General features: G+C 39.4%; 1 protein-coding gene and 1 non-coding gene across 2 annotated transcripts; both read left to right on the forward strand.

Moving 5' to 3' along the window:
- Positions 1 to 2,839: 2,839 nt before the first annotated feature.
- On the forward strand, positions 2,840 to 23,522 carry LOC126634995 (zinc finger RNA-binding protein-like; the record flags this gene model as incomplete). Its single annotated transcript, XM_050305920.1, has 8 exons — positions 2,840 to 2,983; positions 3,225 to 3,309; positions 14,293 to 14,427; positions 14,581 to 14,863; positions 17,974 to 18,118; positions 18,930 to 19,148; positions 22,109 to 22,344; positions 23,331 to 23,522. Coding segments are annotated over exons 1-8 (1,332 nt in total), but the record flags the coding sequence as incomplete, so codon positions are not given.
- On the forward strand, positions 11,262 to 11,398 carry LOC126634996 (small nucleolar RNA SNORA66). Its single transcript, XR_007627478.1, has one exon. It is a non-coding gene; the product is annotated as a small nucleolar RNA SNORA66 (small nucleolar RNA).
- Positions 23,523 to 23,697: the final 175 nt, after the last annotated feature.

Below are 23,697 nucleotides of genomic sequence, written 5' to 3' on the forward strand. Positions count from 1 at the left end.
AGCATTTTTGGTGTTCTTTATTTCCCTGTGTTCTTACTTTATGTTCTTTGTGTTAGTGTGTTAGCATTCTTTGGCCAGGTGTTATCTTTCACTAGCCTTGAATTCTGGTTCCTTTAGTTCTTTACCCAGAGCTTGCATTTTGAGTTAACTCCTTCAGGGCCCTGCTCTGTTTCACTAGTATGGAACTATGTTTTGGATTTTTGCTGGAAATGGTGTTGATAATTTAGGGATGTTTTAGTTATTGCTGAGCAGTGCTTACACAGCGTCAAGGCCTTTTTTGTTTCTCACCCCACCTCACCAGTGCTGTGGGTGCCCAAGAAGTTGGGAGGGGACACAGCTGGGATAGCCAACTCCAACTGACCAAAGGGATATTCCATACCATATGATGTCACCCTCAGCATATAAAGGTGGGGGAAGAAGGAGGAAGGGGGGAGGAGGTTTGGAGTTATGGCATTTGTCTTCCCAAGTAACCATTATGCGTGACGGAGCCCTGCTTTCCTGGAGATGGCTGAACACCTGCTTGCCCATGGGAAGCAGTGAATGAGTTACTTGCTTTGCTTGTGGGCACAGCTTTTGCTTTCCCTATTAAACTGTCTTTATCTCAACCCATGAGTTGTCTCACTTTTACCCTTCTGATTCCCTCTCCCATTCTGCTGGTGGAGTGAGCAAGCAGCTGCATGGTGCTTAGTTGTCAGCTGGGGTTAAACTATCATAATCACTTTTGAATTAATCCAGAAGTGAGTGTTTTATGAATCTTGATTATTTTAGACAATTAGAAAAGTGCACATCAGAGGGAGAACAAAGTACACAAATAAGATGCAAGTATTTAAGGATTTGAGTTTTGCTTTGTTCAGAGTTTTGAGAATCATCTGCTGTTCAGAGGAAAAGTGGAAGAGGGTTATGGGGAACAGATGCAAATTCAGTCACTTTGAATGCAGTGACTGTAATATACTGCCCAACAGTTTTTAGGAGCAATTTGATGGACTGCTGGTTCTTAAAAACTTCAGATAAATTGGCCCTATATAGGTGAGGTTTTACCTCACTGTACAATTGCACAATTTATTTGTGGATGTGCATCAGCTGTGGTGCTTTGGGAACATGTCAGATGATGTACACATGGCTTTAGCTGGACAACAGCAATGTTGCTCTTCATGTGTGTGGCTGTGGTGGTGCACTCCAGGGCCCAGGTGAACCTAAAATTTTTTGCTAGGTTAAAGTCCTAGGTCTTGCTGTGAACTCTGCACATGTGTGCTAACTGCAGGTGCTGCCTTCTAGCTCTGTGCCCTTGCAAGAATACTAACTACATACCAGCTGCATATGTTAGTGCTCAGCTGACAATGTGCTTGTGTGGGAAAGCTGGTAAATATTGACACATGCAGTGTGTGGGGATGAACACCAGTATGTAGCAAGGGACCGAAGACTTGACTCACCTAGATTTCTATTAATTGAGCTACCTACTCAGGTGTGTTGTGTTTTTGCAATATGAGTCCATGATTACAGGTGCAGTGTGACTGTGTTATAAGTTACTTTTTCTCTGGAATTTTGAAGATGGCAAAAAATACCTGCAGGACAAAGAAATATAGCAAGAGATTTTTATTGCAGTGCTGGGTACCCATTTCCAGCACTGGGTGCACCTTTGAATCATGCAAAGAGCACACTGCTGTTTGAAAACCGCACTTTTTGTATCCTTTGATATCAGTTGTTGAATATTCATTTTACTGTCCACTTGTTGCCTTAAAAGGTAATTTCTCTGCTTTGGAAGTGGGTGTTATCTTTTGGCTGGTTGTAACATACCTCCCCTGGGCTCGTACAGGGGGGTCTTGCATCATCCCCACATTGCAAGGCATGGAGGGTCTCTCTGTGTATCCACATGGCACAGAGGAATACATTTTTATTCATAATTTGTTCCCTGTTCCCGGCCGCGAAAGATTCCCTGGTGAGAGGTCCAGATAGGACCCTTCACCTTACAGTCTCCACGGTACGCCTATAAGTTAGTAAATATACAGAAATAGTTCTTTTGTTAGTACCCTCTGTGTAACAGAAGGGTTAACTTTGTTCATAAAATCTTATGTGTATGAGGGAATAAGGAACTTTTGTTATAATTCAACAAGATAAGTTTCATGGACATCCTGCTAATCAAGCAAGTGTCAGTAAAAATAATTGCAGACATCTTGCTAAACAAACAAGTATCAGTATCAGTAAAATTTACAACTGATAAGAATTGCACCTTTCATCTCTGACAAATCCCAGATGACCACTCAGCAACAAGCCACGAACTCAAGCCATAAAGCAATCGCATTCAAAACTCGGGACTTGAAAATGTATAAAAAGGAACATTTACTACATTTCAGTGTGTGTCTCGGCAGGGCGCTTGCCCTCCAGGCCACCCAGTGCTGTTTTGCTTTATTATCGCTTGCTTAATAAATTTATCAATGTTTAATTGGAATTGAGTTGTCTAAATTCTTGTACTAACTTATAACACTGTTCATTTTAATTTGCTTGGAATAAAATCAGTTCCTCAATTTTTCACAACTGTAGGTGTGACACGGGATGATGGAGGGAGGGAGGGGACAGGCAGGCAGGATAGTACGTGCAGCACTCCTCTGAGAGCAGCTCTTCCTCGCGCCTGGGCCTCAGGGATGGGAACTAAAACTCCCAAGAGCCTTTGCAACATCCCAGGCATGAGAATTCGCGCTTCAAATGTAATGGCGGCCTACCCGACACCGAGGGCTTCTTTTCTGCGGACGGGGGCGTAGCCATTGGCTGAACTACAACTCCTAGTGGCCCTTCAGACATCTCGCGCGTGCGCACGGCCTTAGGCTGGCTGTACTTTGCTGTTGTCGTTGTAGGTGTGTGGGGGGAAGGGAGCGAGCGAGCGCGCGCGGCGGTGAGGAGGGGGGTGAGAGTTGAGAGTTCAGCCGCCGTTGTCGCTGCTAGCTTGCACTCATGATTCCTATATGCCCGGTAGTTTCTTTCACCTATGGTAAGCAGCGGCGCTCGGTGTTTATGGGTGTCCGTGCGCGGGGGGCTGGGCGGGGTGGCGGCGGTGAGGAGATGCGGCCAGCGCGCGGGGCGGGGGAACGGGGGTCCTGAGGCGCTATGTCTGACCTGGCGCTCGCGCGCTTTTTCTGTTTCTTGTCTGTCCCTTTCTCTCCCCGCCTCCTCCTGCCTGGCCTCCTGTCATGGCCCCGACCGCCGCCGCCTCTTGGTTATCTTCGCCACAGTGCCCAGCCGGTTGGGAGAAGATGCCAAAATGGCCACCGGTAACTACTTTGGATTCACCCATAGTGGGGCTGCTGCCCAGTATAGGTAACCACCGCGACCCCTCCCTGCCCCGCCCCTCTCTCTGTCCTTGCCCGGAGTCACTTCCCTCTTCGGCTCCGATTTCGTGTTCCTGACCGGGATCTCCCTGCCCCCTCGGGGTGAGTGCTCGGGACTGCTCCCATCCCCCGCCCCGTGTGGGCGTTGCTTCTGCAACCCGCTCATTCAGGATGGTTGTGCTTGGGACCCTTCTGCTTATCTGCCCCGTCCGCAGGTGTATTTTCTTATCCTGGTAAGGACCTCCCTGTATCCCCAGTGGTGTGAGGGTGGGGAGGTGGAGTCGGACACCATGGAGGAGGCAGCATTAGGTCCCAAGGCCCTTAAATTAAAATTGCAGTCAACAACACCAGCAAGTTACCGTCTGCTGTCCCTGGGCCCTTCTCCTTCAGTGAAGATGGGGCTTGCTCTCCAAGTCTTTGCGTCCCTCTATGTCAGTGTGAGAGAATGGAATTCTTTTTAACATGTGTTAAAATTACACCAACCCAACCTATGGGAGACTGGATAGATAAGGGAAGAGTAGAAGCACCAGAAAATGCAGGGGACTGTCCCATTCCACTGAAGCAATGTTATAATTAATGTATCAGAAAGTAGAGAAGGTACTTTCAGAACCAGGCACCTTTTAAAAAGATCTCCTACTTGGATATCCAAGATCAGGAGCAGGTCTTATCGTGGAGCTCAGGGACCTGTAACCATACATTTTGTATAGATATGCAGTCTTAAACTTTTGTGTCTTTGTACTCTTTGTGCATCCAAATTGTGTATCAGACTGTTAAAAAGTAATTGGTAGCATCTATTGTTTCACTTTTTCTGAAATCAAATTACTTAACTTGGCAAAACCCAGATACAGTCAAAAACATCTTCACACTTTTGGCTTGTGTTGGAGTAGCACCTTGAAGTTCACATTTGAATCTACATTATTTGTTTCATAAGTTTATAATAAAGACCTTCCTTGACTCCTAAGTTTTGGTTAATGGGGAAAATAATAGAATAAAACAAATATGAGATATGAGGGATTATTAACAAATAAATATAGATGTGGGCTACTGTTAACTAGTTAATCAAAATTGCATACCTGACATAATTTCAGGAATACACAGTCTTATGGGTGTCTTGGAATGACTCCCAATCTATTCTTTTCTGGAGATGGATATAAAATAAATTAATTTTCATGTACTCCAATGTATAATAGTTAAAGGAGAGGATTAAATTTAGCTCATCTTTTTGTTCTTTTTTAGATTAGGTGCTCACAGTATGTTTATGTTTTACTCGACAGTTATAGTGAAATTTGAAACTGGGTTGTCATGGGGTATGAAGAAGTTTCTAAATAACAGAGGATTTTTTTTTTGTAAGTAAATAATCTTTAAGTCAATAATAAACTGAGATCCACATATCTGCAATTTTGAAATGGAGATTAATTTTTTAAAATTATTATTCCTTTTATTGTGGAGCTGAGGTGGTCTGTAGACTTAAGAACATGAACAACTAATTTGAAATTTCCTTTAAACCATATAATTGGAATAAAGTTCAAGTTCAAAACTGTTTTCATAGTTAATCCTAAATGTATTCTTAAGAAAATGGAAAGACTGATTGAAAGAAGCTTTTTCTTTTGCTATCACAAGCACAAGATACTATTCCATTTATGTATTAGTAAAAGACTGTATCCTTTAAATGGTTTGTATATTTACCAGGTCTGAAAGTGAAGAGACAAAAGCAGTCCTTTCATAAGAATGAATTTAATATTTTGAGCAGAAAACACAGGAGTCAATGTCTAAAAGGGAGCTTATCTTAATGTAATGACATTGTGATTTAATAGGAAAAGAATTAGATTGTGCAAATACCAATACAGAAAATTTCTCTGAATATTGCAATACCTTTGTACTTTGTGCTAGTTAGTGGTATTTGGCCTAGGGTTATAATCCTGCGTACAATGCAAGACTGTTACTTATTTAAGTAATAATTAATCCATCTATTTAGAAGCCTGAAATAAATGTGAAATATGGTGATACTAGTCCTCTTTACTTTGTGTGTGTGCTCTGACATGAACAACCTAATATTGGCATGTGTAAAAAATATTAACATTCTTGATTCAGTGCTGAAGAAGAGGCATAGTTATGCTTTCATTTTGAAGCTGGCTGACTGAAATGTGTGGATGCTGATGGAGAGATAGGGACACTGAGAAATGTTTGGACAGAGAAGTGTGCAAATGTGTGGTCTCAACCTTGTATTAAGATTTTGGTTTCTGTTAAGAAGATAAAGAACTGTTGAGCGTCTGAGTTTCATCTTACTGATGTTCATACTGTGTACCTGCTCTAAGGAGACAGGTCACAGATGGGAGATTCTTGGGTAGTTAGGAGTGAATTGGTAACTTTGTATTGCTATCAAGTAGTGTGAATATTACTAAGTGTGGTGAGCCTTCACAGGTAAAGGCAATTGTAGCAGTTAGGGTCCAGAGCCAATCACAGTGCCTGTGAGTTTAGATTAAGATGCAGTCTTCTAGGTAGCCATATGGAAGTGAACTTTTGCAATTATAGCTAGTTTTGTATTCAAGTGCAGTGTATGATTTTACCGGATGTTTGAGACTGGTGCAAAACAGCAAAGGAAGGTGGAATGCTGTGGATGGATAAGTTGGCTTTGAGAATTGCTTAGGAGTGGAGTGTTCTTTTTTCACATTTGCTGGTACTTCTAATTAACCTTTGTCTTTGGTGCCCCAGTTACCTTTTCTTCAATTAGATACCAGTTTCAAAAGTATTTGGTCTTTCAGAGATAATATAGCTGTAATCCACACTGGCATACTAGCCCAAGCTTAAAGTATCACTAAACATAATTCAGACTTGTACTGGTGGACAACAGGAAGATAGGGACAATACTGAGTAGGACTTAAGGCTTATTATGAAGTGAAAATGTGCCACTAGACTTAAACTTATGTTAAAAAAATATTTATTCATCTTACAGTACTGTGTTATATGCACCTTAACCCCAGGATCATGAGTTTGAGCCTCACATTGGGTGCCAGCCAGCCAGCAACCAAGCCCCATGCAGCCACTCACTCAGTCCCCCACCAGTGAGATTGAGGAGAGAATCAGAAGGGTACAAGCTAGAAAACTTGTGGGTTGAAATAAAGACAGTTTGATAGGGAAAGCAAAAGCTGTGCAAAACAAGGAACTCATTCACTGTTTCCCATGGGCAGACAGGTGTTCAGCCATCTCCAGGAGAGCAGGGCCCTATCACATGTAACAGTTACTTGGGAAGACAAACGCCGTCACTCCAAATGTTCCCCTCCTTCTTCCCCCCACTTTATATACTGAGCAGGATGTGATATGGTCTGGAATATCCCTTCGCTTAGTCACCTGTCCTGTCTGTGTCTCCTCCCAACTTCCAATGTACCCCCAAATTCCTTGCCAGCGTGACAATACAAAAAGCAGAAAAAGCCTTGGGTCTGTGTAACAACAAAAACGTCTCTTATATTATCATCACTGTATTCAGCACAAATCCAAAACAGAGCCCCATACTAGCCACTGGGAAGAAAGTTAACTCTACCTCAGCCAAAACCAGCACAGCACCCCATGTTAAAATGTTTGGGGAATGAAAGTAATCATAGTTTTATCATAGGATGGATGTACATATACCATAGTGGTAAAAATACCAAATGCTTTTTCTGTGAATTTTATGCCCATGCTATCTTGAGTTGCATCACATCTTAAAGGATGTCTTTTTAGCAAAAGGGATTTCAGTGAATAGGATTGAGCTGCATGGTGCTGATTCTCCTTTGTTCAATCTATGTTAGTCTTAAATGCTATCTTAAACATACTGTTCTAGAGTATTTACACAAGAAGTCTCCAGTAAGTTACTGCTGTTTATAAAAAGATTTTGATAGACTTATTTTCAAATCGTTGAGGTCCCACTCTCAAAGGACATATGTCAACGTTAGAAAGGCAATAAGGAGCTCTGGGTTTGTTAACATGGGCTGTATGCCAGTATTGCAGTTGACTAATAATGGGGAGACAGAGGAGGTGGTGGTAACTGGGAAGGAAAGGTGCCACACAAATCAGAGGAGTCTGTCATTTTTAGGAGGGAAGTCTGCCAACTAGTTTAAATTTGCAGCAGGCTCATGTCTTCAGGAACTGAGCATTAAGGGAAGATTTTCTGTTAATGGTATAGTCCTTTGTTGTAACCTCAAAATAGATTGATGGTTGTAGGCTTAACTCCAGGGTGTTAAATTATGTGTAAAATTTTGTCTGCTACTTAAATGCAACAATAGTAGGTTAACATGTAGTTACATTATTGGTACCTAGGAAAGTGAAGTAGTAGCTTAAGGCAGGAAATATAGAATGTTTTAAGAAATAAATCAAATTTTCCATACTAGTGAAGTTTTTTTCTTCTATAGAGGACTTGCCGATTTTAGCTTTTTTACAGCCTCATGTACCAATATATGCTGGGGCTACCCAGCTGGAAAGCAGCTTGCCGGAAAAGGCCATGGGGAGTCCTGGTGAACACCAAGCTGAACTTGAGCCAACAATGTGCCCTTGTAGCAAAGAAGACGAATTGTATCCTGGACTGCATTAAACAATGTATTGCCAGCAGATCAAGAACTGATCCTTCCTCTCTAACCCAGCATTGGTGAGGCCACATCTGGAGTCTTGTGTCCAATTCTGGGCTCCCCAGTGCAAGATAGACATGAACATACTGGAGAGAGTCCAATTAAAGGCCACAAAGATGATGGACTGGAGCCTCTTGCCTATTAAAAAAGGCTGAGAGAAAGAGCTGGGATTGTTTAGCCTAGAGATAAGAAGACTCATAGGGGATCTTGTTAATGTATATAAATACTTAAAGGAAGAGTTTTCAGGCAGACATAACATCTCAAGTTCAGTTCTTTTTGTCATATGTTATCATTGTTATCTAGACTTGAATAACATCAATGTTTTGATAATGACCTGTCCATTGTGTGCAACTGAGTAAAGAGAAGTAGATGGATGAATTCTGCAAGATTGTGAGCCAGTGTGGCCTTTCAATCCCCAGAAAATCAGATTGACATGGAATTGAAGATTACTGTGGAGAAAGATACATGGTCACAGCTTGCTGCAATCAACCTTATCTAGTAGGTTTAATATACTGGTATTTCATAATATGTGGCACTTTTTCTTATACTAATGCATCACAAACATCAGTATTTTCCATCACTAATGTCAGTAGAATTTAGTGTAGTTATTATTCAAATATTTGAGTCAAAGGTGTTTTAAAAAAAACCCAAACTTTTCTCATGCACTGTAGTACAATAATTCTGTGTAAAGAATTAATTCTCTTGATCTTGAGGTTTTTTAGGTAAGACATGGAAGATGAGAGCAAGCTAAGTATACATTGGGGTCTAAAACTTCTGAATAGAAATGAGTTTATTTGGGAGGAGGAAGCAAAGAGCATGGGGAAATAGGGATATGCAAGTAGTTTAGGGCAGGTAGGGAGAGATGAAAAATGTTAGGTAAGGTGGTGGAAATGACCTTTTGTAGTTGACTGAAACATACATCTACAGAATCTGGAGTAGAACAATTGAATGCAATATGTAGCCTCTAAACTGCCTGTGGCTGTGATAGTGAAATCACAGTGAAATAGAAATCCAAGCTGGAAGATGAGTGTTGAAGAATGTATGTCGTTCCTAGAAAATAAAAATTAAAGTGAGCTTGGTGGGGAAGCATTGTTACTATTATGATCAGCTAAAGAAATTGGTGGGGTATGGATAAAATATATTCTTTTTGAATTAAAATCTCTGACATAAGAGGTATTATTAAAGCAGTGCAGCAGAGTAAGATTTGGAGCTGCCAAGTCCTTTACCTGCAACTTTTTAAGTCAAAGAATGATGTTTATTTTGATAGTGAGATAAATACTGTAAGAATTGTAATATGAAGTTACCCTGAATTGAATGTTCACAAACTGGGTTTACTTTAAGTAAATGTTGGTCTAGAACTCATTTGCTTTTGAAATTGAATCTTTTATAAACTAAGGAAAAAATTTTTGACAGTGAGAATGCTCAGACATTGGAACAGGTTGTCTAGAGTAGTCTTGGATTTTCCTTTCTTTCAGATGATTGGAACCTGACTGGACACAAAGCCCTGGGAAACTTAACGCAACTTTCAAATTAGCTGTGCTTTGAGCACAGGGTTAGAACAGATGACCTCATAATCTTTGTGTCAGCCTAAATTATTCTGTCACTTTTAAGCTCAGTCTAGTTAGTAAAGCCAGTTGGACTGCATATCTTTTCACATGAAGAGCACTAGAATTCATTGAACTCAAAGATGCTAATAGGGATATTAGAATTTATTTTGGGGAAGAGAAGAATTGATCTACAAAGAAAACCTGCTAAGGTTCCAGGTCAATCAGTTAGCTTCTCTGTCTGCTTGTACTTTTGATGCCCAAAAAAAAGGCAGATAATAAAACTGCTTAAAGGCAGAATTTTGAACCTATAAACAGCAGGTATTTATTGAATGATTAACGACGCCGGGGTAGCTTCCAGCTCAGGCTGGACAAAAAGCTCTGAAGTGGTTCAGTAAAAACAAGCAATTTATACAGTTTCTAATCATGATTACAACATAATCACATGCATATTCATATTATTGCATCATTAGATTACAATATTCATAGCAGGTGGAGTCGGGGTGGAGATTGAGGCGTGGTCTCTATTTTGAGGAATATTATGGTGGGAGTTCCTGCCTGCCTTCATCCTGGGGTCTGCATTTTACTCATCTTCCTCGGGTGACATCCGTGACCTTTTGTTCTATCCATTGTTCTTGTGTCCTGATCGTCCAGGCTTGAAGAGACCTTTGGCTCTAGGCCTACTTTACCTATTCAAATGTCTACCTTGGCTCCTCTGGATGAGATTTATGTGTGTTGAGTTCTTTGTCTAGTGTTTGTTGTGGTTCCTTTAAGGTCTAATGCTCTTAATACAGAACATAGCCTTCTTGTAAAAGTACAACTTACATTAAACGAAATACGGGGGGTAAGGGGGGCTCTTGTGGGTTTACAGTAAAAGTGTTTCGATTAACCCTTCCTGCTTCACTTTGGTTCAACTTTTTCACACTGTGTTGGGGAATTAAGCTAAACTGAATTACTTTCTTTGTGGTAAAAAACACACATGTGGTTTGTTACCATAGCTCAGCTGACATACTGTATTTCATTGTTGCTCTAATAACTTGATCAAGTGCCTAAGTTTTTTGAGTCTTATTTATTAGGACTAAGTTGAAATACGTGATGTGGTGCAATATGTAAAATTTTTACTTAAAGTAGAGATTAGTAAAAAAATTGTAGAGATGGAACTGGTAGAGGTGGTTAGTAGAATTAGAGGAGTGATTAGCAAATAGGAATAATTGCAGTGGAGTACCCTAGGGATTGGTCTTGAGTCTTACTTATTTTTTATATTAGTGTGGTGTATTGTGATAATTGATACAAGGAAAATATCAATATTCAGATAACTGCTCTGAGGAATCTAGACTGTTTGGAAAGAAAGTAGTCTGGAGCAGAGCGAGTGGCACAGCTGCAAGTTCATCTGAAATGATGCATACAGTTCTTGCCATCTGTAGTGAAGAAAGAATAGATAATACTAGGATAGGTGCAAAGAACAATTGCAGGAAAGATCAGTGGAAGAGGGAGTCTGGCAAAATAGTCTGGGAGGAGATAAGTTCATCTTGGCAAATGTGATGCGGCACTAATCACCAAAGAAGGATTAAAAAACTCTTGTAAGTTAAATGAAGCTGACATAAAAATATTTTGATTATAAATTAATTACCTGAAAGTATCTGGTCATCTTAATGTTAAAAGGTTCTCAGTAAGACCATGGGGAGAAAAAGAAACATCATAAATTTAGAAAAGATGTTGACATGAATTTCTGTAACATAGTGTAATGTAACTTTTAAAAATGAAGTAGCAGTCAATTCTAGAATATTTTTCTTGTAGTCTTGCAAACTTGGTTGCTAGTTCTGCATGGTGTTGCAGAAGCAAGGGGAACAGATTTGCTAAAATAGACATGGTCATAGAACTATATTAGCCTTAGAAATCAAATTATTTGGGCTGTTAATTCTATACCATGATAAGGAAGTTTGATACAAAAATAGCACAGAAGAAATGAAACTGTCTGTTAGCAGAATCTTGCTAATAGTCCTGATCATAATGATCACAATGTCTTCACAATATTAAACACTGAAAACTGTCAGGCAGTTTAAATCATATATATATATATTCTGAGAACAAAAGTACTTTCTTTGATAAACTGACTGATACTGTTATCTCGTAGTGTGTTGTGAACACTGTATTGTACTTTGTAGTAGTAATTTAAGCATGGTTTCATGAAATTTGAGCCAAATTAATGCTTCTTTGGCAGGTCCCTGTTCTCTTTCTTTCTCCCATTGTTTTCCTCTCCTTCCACATATATAACTTATGTGGGTTCTAGCACTCAGCAGACTGTTTTGTGAGCTACAATGTTTCTAACATTTATACTGCATTAGAAAATGAGCTCAGCAAAAACATAATCTCATAATTTTCTGCTAGATTGAGGTAAATCAGTGCACTGAATAGCTTGACAAGTAGCAGAACTAGCACTAGGGATGGAATAAGATGGCATAGCCAGGTTTGGTATATGGGAGGAAGGAAGAATAAGAGTGGGGAGCAAGACTTTTCCTTGTTGGCAGTATTAGACTGTTGATGTGTTCAAGTGCAGTCTGAGATAAAGTCTGCTGCCTGTTTTCCCAATGTAATGTATTTTTAGTAGATACATATGATTATGTGAATTACCTCAGAACATTTTAATATTTTACGCTTCTCTACTGTTTGTTATGTAGATAATACAGCCTAATTTTATAGATTGTCATTCACTTTTACCATCATAAAATAGTCTTCCTGAATTTTCTGATGGAGTCTGATTTCTCACTTTAAGCTGACAAAACAGAGAAACTGTCTATATACATCAAGTAGGAGGAATTGTTTCAAGCAGTGGTGGGAGCTATAGCAGAGCAGTTCAGGTCTTTTCCTTCCACTGCAAAGAAGTTGAAAATAAAATGAACAATTCCCAACTGAATTAAATTTAGATGAAATGCAAGTGGCTTTTTAAGCAAACAGGGGCCTAAGATGGGAAGAAGGTGGAATCCAGGTGTGTAAGTCCCATAATAACATTTTCTCCAAGTTTCTGCTGTAAGAATTTTTAAAAAATATATTGAAGTTAATGGGTTCTAAAATAATAATAATGGCCAGTCTTCGCAAGCGAAGATCTGGGGAAGGTCTTTACACCTTCCAGCCTGCGCATTGGATTTTTTTTTTTTTTAGGTGAGACACAGTGTGCGCGGAACTGAGCCCACCCTTTAATCCTAAGGTTCATCTGCCGGGTCCAAGCGAGCTTGGACGGTGGCAGCGAGGTCCTCAGGACGTAGATGGATTGCCTTTACAGGGCTAACGATCTCCATCTGCCCGGGGAGTGTCCCTGACCGGGAATCGAACCCGGGCCTCGGCGGTGACAGCGCCGCGCCCTTAACCACTAGACCACCAGGGGCTCCCAATGGGTTCTACTGTAATTAAAATTACAAAATCAGTTTTTCTTTAAAAAATAAGTTATTAAACAAAGTTATGGAAATGTCTTTTGCAAAAATAATAGCAACTATAGTTAAAAGGTGCTTTGTTTCTGATAGTTATGTCAGAGAGAATATTGGAGTCTTTAGGAAAAAAACACTGTAACTTGTTCCTTTTGGTTTTGAGCATAAACATGTTGAAATTCCAATTTGCCACTGAGTATGTTGGCTTCCAGTGAGATTTCATTTTTCTGTTTTCTTCTAAAAATTACGGGATAATCTTTTAATTGTGCTATGGAGATGTGAAACCCTATTCTTAAATCTTGAAAAGCAGTACAGTGTACTAAAAATTTCATAATAATCACTCAGTTCCCTATTTTATATCATAGTGATATTTTGTCTAGTTCACTTTGTTTAAAAATAAAAATAGCTATTGTAGGCTTATAATAATAATGCACAGTTATAGATCAGTATAGGACAACAATATTAGTTTTAGTTAAAATAATTAAGCCTTTGAAGCCATCATTTTTTATTTCCACTGTTAATATTTACTCATTCTTTTTAAATAGCCACATATTAATGTCCTACCTGCACATTTAAGAGAAGCAAATTAGTCTCAGCATGTACCTGGAAGATTGCTAGAACTCTGCTAGCAGTCGTCTTGCTCGACTTAACTGTGTTCATTTGATGCTTCATGTTGTGAGGCAGTGGACTTCTGTATGAGCGAGTGGTGCCAGCTTTTATAATTTTCAATTTTTGTGGGAAAAATCCCGTATCAGAAATATTTAAAGTGTCTCTACCTTAAATTTAAGAGTTCTGAGCTATTTTTCATGGAAATTCTCATTATTTTAATATGATTAACTGAAAAACATTGTGCAAGTGCATATCAGTAATGAGCTCTCACAGAAAAGTAGTATTTTTCTTAATTTGACAGGAATATCAGTGTGAAGTAAGTTAACATGCACGCATCCCCAAAATGTCAAGCAGTGGAAGGAGTTCCAAAAAATTTATTCCAAAGTTCAGAACACTAGACTTGCAAGGGAAAAACTTCTAGCAGTGCTGGAAAAAGCACTGCCTCAGACACACCTCCTGTTCCCTTCAAGGTTTTTTATCTTTTCTGGCCTCTCCCCCCCCCAGGCCCTCTCTGACATGGAGACCTGTAGCCTGTATGAGTTTCTTTCTCCTCATACCATGTAAGTCTCCTCTGGAATGGAAGAGGAGAAAACAACCAAATTTTCTTTGAGCAAGGTGCTGCTTCTTAAGCAGGAAAGCATTCCTAAGTGAAATAAGCTCTAATCTCCTTGCCATAAATCTTCCAGAAAGGATATCTATTCTTACAATCAGTTTTATTGAAGAACCATTAAAACACTTAAAAACTTATCAGTCGTTAAAAGATAACTGTGTAAGACTTCTGTTTTATTTTGAATGAAAGACTTGGGTCCTTTTCAAGCAATGGAACATCACCACCACCACTCCTTGCTAAGAAGAAAGTCATCACCTGCATGACATATCTGCATTCAGAGAAACTTCAAAATGATACAGCCTTTTTAATGGGGGTGAATGAGAGGTAATAAAAGCTGGTAAAGTGTATAATAGCTGTTTCAGGTCTGTTTGTAGAACAGACAAGTATTAATCAAATCTGGGAGTTTGAAATGTTTAGGCATTAGCTTAGTATGTTGAATTAATCTAATTATTTACTTACTATCTTTTTCCAATGTAGCCAGCAGCCAGCTTCGGGTGTAGCTTATTCCCATCCAACTACAGTTGCCAGCTACACTGTCCACCAGGCACCGGTTGCTGCGCACACCGTAACTGCAGCCTATGCTCCAGCAGCAGCTACAGTTGCAGTAGCCAGGCCTGCTCCAGTAGCTGTTGCGGCTGCTGCAACAGCTACTGCTTATGGAGGCTATCCTACAGCGCACACAGCTACAGATTATGGTTATACACAGAGGCAACAAGAAGCTCCACCACCACCACCTCCTGTCACTACGCAGAATTACCAGGTGTGTTAAAAAAAAAAAAATCAACAATTACTTGTGTAATTTTTAAATGATATGTTAAAAGGAGGAGGCCTATTTGGATAAGAGAACATACTATTTATATTTTTTTCTTCAATAAATCGCAGCTAAAACTGATAGAATATGAAGTGACTGCAGTCTTGTATCGTGCTTGCAGAAGATTATCAGCAGTAATACTTCAGAAACTAAGATTTAGACATTCATGCAATAAGCAATGAATTGACATTTATCTCCAAATAAGTTTGTGAACTGCTGCTGTAATACTTGTCTCAGCTAACCTAAATGCTCAAGTGGCATGCAGTAAAACGAGTCATGGAACTGATTTAGATGAAAAAACTGTTCTGATAAATTTTCAGTGGGAGATAGTAGTTCCCTTGTCAGATTCCTCTTTGCTACAGGAGCTCTAGCACCAAATGTAAGAGGATAGATTACCCTAGAAGAGGGACTGTCTTTTGGGTAGATTTTGGGTACCCTTTTTGAGACCACTGCCTAACCTTTTGTGGCTACAGGCTTTTACAAAAGGAAATTGTCTGTTTTCATCTTGCTCTGACCTTTAGTGACACTTCCTCATGTTGAATCTAGCAGTTGTCAGCATTTGGGTGGGTCAGTTCAGGATAAGGATTCCACAGAAAGCTAACCAACTAAAAAAGGAATAGCAGCTTTCCACAGGATTGACAGGCTTCTGCAGAAATTTTTTGTTTCTGCACAGTTGTGGTGTCAATGCAAGAGATGGAGGTGGGATCATGTAGGGCATGTAGGATCATGGTACCTCAGACAACTTCTCATTCTTAAACTGGTTTAAATGTTGTATGGAACAACATCCTGTCAGTGACTTTTATTCCTCTTCAGGAATAAACTTAGTACAAATCAGAGTGTTGCATCAGTTTTGCAGTTGGAAGATTTGTCTGTAGAGGTTATCTTGGGACTTATTTAACATAAGTGTTTACTCGATTGAGTGAGAAATTGCATTCTTTTCTGTCTGCCTAGATTGACAAAATGCAAGGGTATATACATATCAGTAACCCCAGCCCATCAGTTTCAATCAGACAGCTTAGATGCAGAAAGATGAGGGGTTTTACATGGCCAGGTAGTTTCCCATTAGAAATGTGAGCTTTATTTGTATTTTTATCAGCTTTTTGGTACATTAGCATTTGTTAGTCAATCTTCAGTGGATATTTCTAGGCTGGTGTTTTATGCGCAAGTTATCAAACTCATGGTGTGACTCAGTTAAAATGTGCGTTTACTATGAGACAGAGGACATTGAAATAGTATGTCCTTTGTAAAAATTCTTTAACTTTTGGTCCTAACTTTATCAAAGCATTATCTAGATTCTAATCTGCATTTTTATTTGCTTAAAGCTACTATACTGTTGCTGTATAAATTCCTTTGTATGGCTTTGTAATTTGTTACATATGGTAACGAATAGAAATGTAGGAGTCTTTCCAGTAGCATGTTTACTCATAATTACAAGTTTGTTAAACTAGTCAGTTATTAGATGCATTCAGATAGAAAAGAGTCCCCTAAATTAAAGAAAAATAATTCTACTTTACATAAGTGGGATGGAAAAGAGATTTTATTGTTATATTTCTTTGCAATAAAAAGAAATTGTATGCATTAGCCAATGTAGTTCATGCCTTGCTACCCCCCAGTTGATCAACTCTGTGCTTTGCTATAAATATGGTGAGGATAGGAGAATATATGTACATGTACATAGTGTCTTCCAAGCCCTCCCTTTCTAAGCTTACTAACCATCTCCTAAGTTCTGGAGGTTTCAAATGGACTACTTGCCTTGCTCTTATAAACTGGGTATGGTTCCCCAGTGGAATAGTTGATAGACCAAAAAGTAGAGAAGGCTATAAAAGTATCCCTTTCATACTTTAAGAAATATAACCAAGAAAAGTATTGTTGGTGATGGGATTTTTAAAGCCAATAATGACTCATAGAATCATAGAATAATTTGGGTTGGAAGGGACCTTTAAAAGTCATCCAGTCCAACCCCCCTGCAATGAGCAGGGGCATATTGAACTAGATCAGGTTGCTCAGAGCCCCATCTAATCTGATCTTGAATGTTTCCAGGGATGGGGCACGTACTGCCTCTTTGGGCGACCTCTTCCAGTGATTTATCACCCTTGTAAAAATCTTCTTCCTTATATCTAATCTAAATCTATCCTCTTAGTTTAAAGCCATTACCCCTTGTCCTATCACAACTGACCCTACTAAAAAGTCTGTCCCCATCTTTCTAATAGGCTTCCCTTAAGAACTGAATGGCCACAATAAGGTCACCCTGGAGCCTTCTCCAGGCTGAACAACACCAACTCTCTCAGCCTTTCTTCATAGGAAAGGTGTTCCATTCCTCTAATCATCTTTGTGGCCCTCCTTTGGACCTGCTCCAAGAGGTCCATGTCTTTCCTGTGCTGAGGAACACACAGGTGTAGATGGACCTTCATCCTTATCATCCTTTGACTGGCCTTCTACATCCTCATACCTTTTGTACAGAGGCACCTAGGAGGGTGAGTTGGGCAAGGTGGGGATTCATCTGCTGCCCTGAGCAAGGACTTGTCTCCATTCACCCCTTTTCTTTGAGCTACTGCCTTCTGCCTGCCCCAAGGGAAAGACACAGGACCCCCTTGATATTGATTTTTTTTTTCTGGTGGCTCTTCTTGTCTCAGGGAGGGCAGGGCATGGTTCCATGTTTGTAAACTTGTGAATATATTGTGGTTTATGGAGATCTTTGGTGGCTTTTTTACCTTTTTTTAGAGGAATGTAATCTGATACAGTCATTATGAAAAACTAGTGTGCAATGAGTTGCTTTTTGGTAACAAAAATAATTTGGAAGGGGAAAAAGTGATTTAATAGCATGAGATTAATTCCTATATTATGTCTGAAAAAGACCATCAGGGTTGTCTTCAGGCCTGATGTATCTGTAAACATAAATTTAATTTCTTTAATGCATATATTAGTATATACCATATCTGTAAATGTTTTTTTAAATCTACTTAAGTAGAAGAAAATTCTTTGACTCTTGTAGTGATTTTTATTACTCCAGATATATACTTAAGGAGAAATTTGATGGGTTTTCTTTTTTGAATTTTTAGGATTCCTATTCTTATGTTCGATCTACTGCCCCAGCTGTAGCTTATGACAGCAAACAATACTATCAACAACCAACAGCAACTGTGGCAGCTGTGGCTGCTGCTGCCCAGCCTCAACCTTCAGTGGCTGAATCATATTACCAGACAGGTGGGTAGCATAATTCAAACTCCTGTCATTATGCACAGTCTGTGTACTATTTTAATAGCTTTAAAATATGTCTTTGAATATTTCATGTTATCAGATTTATTTATTGTTTTGACATGTAATCCCTGTCAATGTGTAGAAAAACTTGATGCACCTAGAACTTGAACATTATTGTGACATTGCTATAAGTAACTGTCTTTGAGGTTTGGATTGTTATTAATACACTCAAAATGTACTTCTAGGCAAACACTTTTACTGAAGTAGGTTGAAAAAGTCAGTGGTGGATTCAGATGATAACCTGGTTAGAAAGACTTTTTTTTAAGATTCTTTAGTTAATGTATATAGTTCTTTGATTATTGGTATCATAAATACTACAAAACGTAAATCCTATTTACTTTTTTTATTGTAATTAGAAATAATAGGAAAGTTTAGATGTACTTTGGTTTAGTGTGTACTCTAGTAAAACCACTGAACAAGAAGGTTGTTTAAAAATATGACAGCACAGTTAAAAATACATAAATAAATCTGAGGTTTACAAGTGTGAGCTGTGACGTGATTAAACAGTTGTGGGATATATGGTAGATCATGCATAACCATTACTGTAAAAAAAAAAACAAAACAAAACCAACCCAGAAAAACCCCAAAAGCCAACTGAAAACTCAATGAAAAAAAGGCAAAACCCAACCAAACTAAACCAAAACCCACTAATGTGTTTATTCCCTAGCATATCCTAAAATATCACTTAATATGGTTTGCATTTCATTCAACTAAAGCACATCAATGTTTATACACTTCTATTTTCTATCCTAATTAGCTCCAAAAGCAGGATATAGCCAAGGGGCAACGCAGTATACCCAAGCCCAGCAAACACGACAAGTGACAGCTATAAAACCTGCAACCCCAAGTCCAGCAACAACTACGTTTTCTATATATCCAGTATCCTCTACTGTGCAGCCAGTAGCACCTGCAGCTACTGTTGTTCCATCCTATACTCAAAGTGCAACATACAGTACAACAGCAGTTACTTACTCTGGTAAGAATTTTGCATATTATGTTGCTGGGATCTTTGCAGTTGTTATAGGAGAGGATTTAAATACTCAGCATTTTAGCAGTTTGTGTTCAATTACATCATAGTCTACTGAGAACTATCAACCAGTTAAATCATAATAATGGCAAGATGTTTTTATGTATCTTTAAAAGAGGTTTGATGATTGTATATGCCTATTTTGTTACATGTGAGAATATACAAAGTGTTAGCATTGCTATGTGCACAAGTGTTTTGTGACTTACTGTAAAATTTGGAGACAAAAGATGGGGGATAGAAAAAATAAGGAAACACATCCACACAGATATAACCCAGGGAAATTTGGAGCATGCTGCCATCAAACAGCAATTACAGAGACAAGGAGGAGCAGTCCACTATAAATCTTGTAAGTTTGGGTTGTCTTGACCCAAGATGGGAGGAGAATAGGTACTTGTCTTAGTTAAATGACAATATGTCCCAAGAGGCGGGACCTCCAATGAAGTAAAAACTGCCCCCAAATTACGAAATATTTTGAAATTATGAGACGTTTGAGTAAAGTAGAAAAATAATTAACAGTTTTACTAAAAGCAGAGAACAGAACAAAACAATAACAAAGAAAATGTCACCTAAAACCACTCTCTCAGTTCTGTGCTGTCAAGATGGTGGCGCAGTCCTAATGGGGTCATGTGATCGCAATGTAGCCAGAGCAGAGTTGTGGCAGCGCGAGTGGGCGACGTGTGAAAGTTCACAAAAGGGAGCTCTCAAGTCCTTTCAGCACCACTGCAGCCACAGCCGTTAGAGGTGCCGGCAGCCCTCAGAACACAGCGGTCACTGTGGCAATGGGAGAGCCCTGCTTGGCATGGGAACCGCAAAGCTGGAGTGTGGGTTGGTGGTGGCTACTGCTCCTGGCAGTGAGAAAAATCATAGAATAGAATTAACTGGGTTGGAAGAGAACTCCAAGATCATCAAGTCCAACCCTTGATCCAACCCCACTGTGATTACTAGATCATGGCACTCAGTGCCACATCCAGCCTCTTCTTAAAAACCTCCAGGGATGGTGAATCCACCACCTCTCTGGGCAGGCCATTCCAATGCCTGATCATTCTCTCTGTAAAGAACTTCTTTCTAATATCCAACCTAAACCTCCCCTGGCAGAGCTGAAGCCTGTGCCCTCTTGTCCTACTGCTGATTGCCTGGGAGAAGAGACTAACCCCCACCTGGATACAACCTCCTTTCAGGTAGTTGTAGAGAGTGATGAGGTCACCCCTGAGCTTCCTTTTCTCCAGACTAAACAACCCCAGCTCCCTCAGCCTCTCCTCATAGGACTCGTGATCAAGTCCCTTCACCAGCCTCGTTGCTCTTCTCTGGACCCACTCCAGCACCTCAATGTCTTTCCTGAACTGAGGGACCCAGAACTGAACACAATACTCCAGGTGTGACCTCACCAGTGCTGAGTACAGGGGAAGGATCACTTCCCTCCTCCTGCTGGTCACACTGTTCTTGATGCAGGCCAGGATGCCATTGGCCTTCTTGGCCACCTGGACACACTACTGGCTCATGTTCAGCCTCCTGTCAATCCAAACTCCCAGGTCCCTTTCTGCCTGGCTGCTCTCCAGCCACTCTGTCCCCAACCTGTAGCGCTGCAGGGGGTTGTTGTGGTCAAAGTGCAGGACCCAGCACTTGGCCTTGTTGAACTTCATCCCATTGGAATCAACCCAACTCTCCAGCCTATCGAGGTCCCTCTGCAGAGCCCTCCTGCCTTCCAACAGGTCAACACTCCCTCCCAACTTGGTGTCATCTGCAAATTTGCTAATGATGGACTCAGTCCCCTCATCTAAATGGGGAGGAGGTGAGGCGACCAAAAACGGCAAGAACCAAAAAAAAAACACAGCGAGAGAGCAGCCCAACCACGCTTCTGCCTTCATACTCCCTACCGGAACCAGAGAGAGCAAGTTCCTGTAGTTCTAGCAAATTTTATCCCACTCAGTTCTCGTGGCACTTCCCGATGGGACCCCCTTATCCCTCTCTGCCCTCACCCTGTGCGGAGAGAGGGGGGAGGTGTCCCTCGTGCCCTCCAAAACTATATGATGATATGAAAGAGTTCAACCAAAAAATCTCCATTTAACTAAACTATAACAGTGCTACAAAAAAAAACTTTCCTCCAAACATTAGAAATCCAAAAAGTAGTTAAAGGTGAAAAGATGTTAATTTTATGGCCAGATGGTAATCAACTGGCATATTATAGCTACCTTGAACTATTTGTTTTGCTTTGTTTCCTGTTTAAAAAGGGACTTCATTAAGACTTCGTTAAACAGAACTTGATCAGAGAATTAAAATAGTTGAACCAGTAGATGTATAAATTTTATGGGAAAACTGACTCAAAAGGTATGAAAACCCAGTTTCCTTGATTTATTAAACTTTGATACTAGAAATCAAGCAGTTTCTAGACAGGGTGTACTGCAGAGGTTTTAGCAGGCAAGCAACCCACTTGAAATAGAATGTAATAGCACTAGCCCTTCTATCTTCTTTTATTTTTTTCCCTTCTTCTACATAATATCTGTCCTTTTCAGTTTGGAACTTGAACAGTAAATCTGTCTCTGGAAGACTGCTTACTTAAGTGGCCTTTGATAAATCTTTTATTAAAATTTTTGTTATATCATACTTGGTCTTACCAGATGTACCAGGAAATTTCACATATTCTTTAGGGATGCTTTGATATATCTTAATAGAACAGCATGTCTGCAAAGTTTTGTCTAAAATCAAATATATTCCTGATACAAGTGGTATACTATGTATTTCTGTATTGTGAAACATCAAGAAAAATTCAGACTGCCTGACAACATCTCAATAAATCATTTATAACTTGCCCTCCTCTCAACTCTATTATGCAATATGCTTGGAATTAGTGTATTATGTAATTGATATATGATGTACAGTGATGTAACATTAATTTTATTTTGATCTTTGAGGTACCTCTTATTCTGGCTATGAAGCTGCAGTGTATTCAGCTGCATCATCCTATTACCAGCAGCAGCAGAAACAGGCAGTGGCAGCAGCTGCTGCTGCTGCAACAGCTGCTTGGACAGGGACCACCTTTACTAAAAAGGCACCATTCCAAAATAAGCAACTGAAACCAAAGCAACCTCCCAAACCGCCCCAGATCCACTACTGTGATGTTTGTAAGATCAGCTGTGCTGGACCACAGGTAGCTGTATTATGTGATATTCTGCTATACAATTAAGTCATTTTTTCAGCTAAAAAAAAAATGACCCCTTCAGGAATATTTGTTAATTTTTAAAGACCTGATTCTATACTTATACTAAAGGAATAATGAAATGAAAATGTGTGCTATTACAGAAAGAGGTCATATGAGAAGACAAAAAGATGGATCCCTTTAGCTTGTACAGAGAAGGTTCAGCTGTGCTTTGGACTCCAGAAGTATTCTAAACTTTGAATTTTGTTTTTTAGCATAGCGAACTTCTAAGAAAATACTTTTTTCAAAACTTTGTGAATGGTAAGCCTGAAAATGTATTCATTGTATTCCAGCATCCCAGTTTAGTTTCACAGTGGGTACAAGTGCATAAAAAGTAGATATCAATTCATGCAGTATTTGTGTGTGTGTGTGTTTGGCTAAACAGTTCTTACTCTTTAGGTAAATTTGTCATTATTTCCCACCGTGTCTGCTCTATAGATTGCCAGTGTTAGTATAGGAACAAATAGCAACTTCTGTATTTTATTTTCAGCACAGCTTTATTTATGCACTACCTTCTTTTGAACTTATTTTTTTAATTGTCTGGATACATTTAATAACTGTGGTCTTGCAGTTTGAGGAAAATTCAAAATCAAGAATAATTCAATGCAATGTAGGAAACTGCAACTGAGGCAGTGTTCTGATCTTATCAAGCTTTCAATGGTAATATATATTGACCAGTACTTGATTGAGGAAGTGAGAAGGTAGAGGAGAAAGGACCATATTGTATTACCTAAAAGTGTAATCCTGGTGGTAAAGAAAATTTCTTGGTTTTAGAAGTGGCCTGCTTATGCCTTATAACAGGTCATATGGAAGAAATGTTCAGTGTAGGAAGTATTTTTCATACAAAGCATGTGTTTTATGCTATGTTCTATATTACATGTATACACATGAATGATGAAGGAGCAGTACAAAACCAGTTGTATTGTTTATTTAAACAGACTTATAAAGAACACTTAGAAGGCCAGAAACACAAAAAGAAAGAAGTGGCATTAAAAGCTTCCCAGAACACCAATAGCAGCAGCACTTCTGCTCGTGGAACTCAAAATCAGTTGCGCTGTGAGCTTTGTGATGTATCTTGTACAGGAGCAGATGCTTATGCTGCACATATCCGCGGAGCCAAGCATCAGAAAGTAAGAACTTTCTCTTGTCCTTATTATACAAGTCAGTCATATATTTCTTCCCATTATTTTTTCTCAGAGAGGAGAAAGTATGCAGAAACAATATATAATTCAAATTGTTTTGTTTAAATACGTTTATTTCTGCTTTTTGTTTCAAACTTATCTTTAAGCTCACTATTAGAAGGAA

Source organism: Myiozetetes cayanensis, unplaced genomic scaffold (assembly GCF_022539395.1).
Source record: "Myiozetetes cayanensis isolate MyiCay16 unplaced genomic scaffold, myiCay2020 scf103, whole genome shotgun sequence".
Classification (NCBI taxonomy): domain Eukaryota; kingdom Metazoa; phylum Chordata; class Aves; order Passeriformes; family Tyrannidae; genus Myiozetetes; species Myiozetetes cayanensis.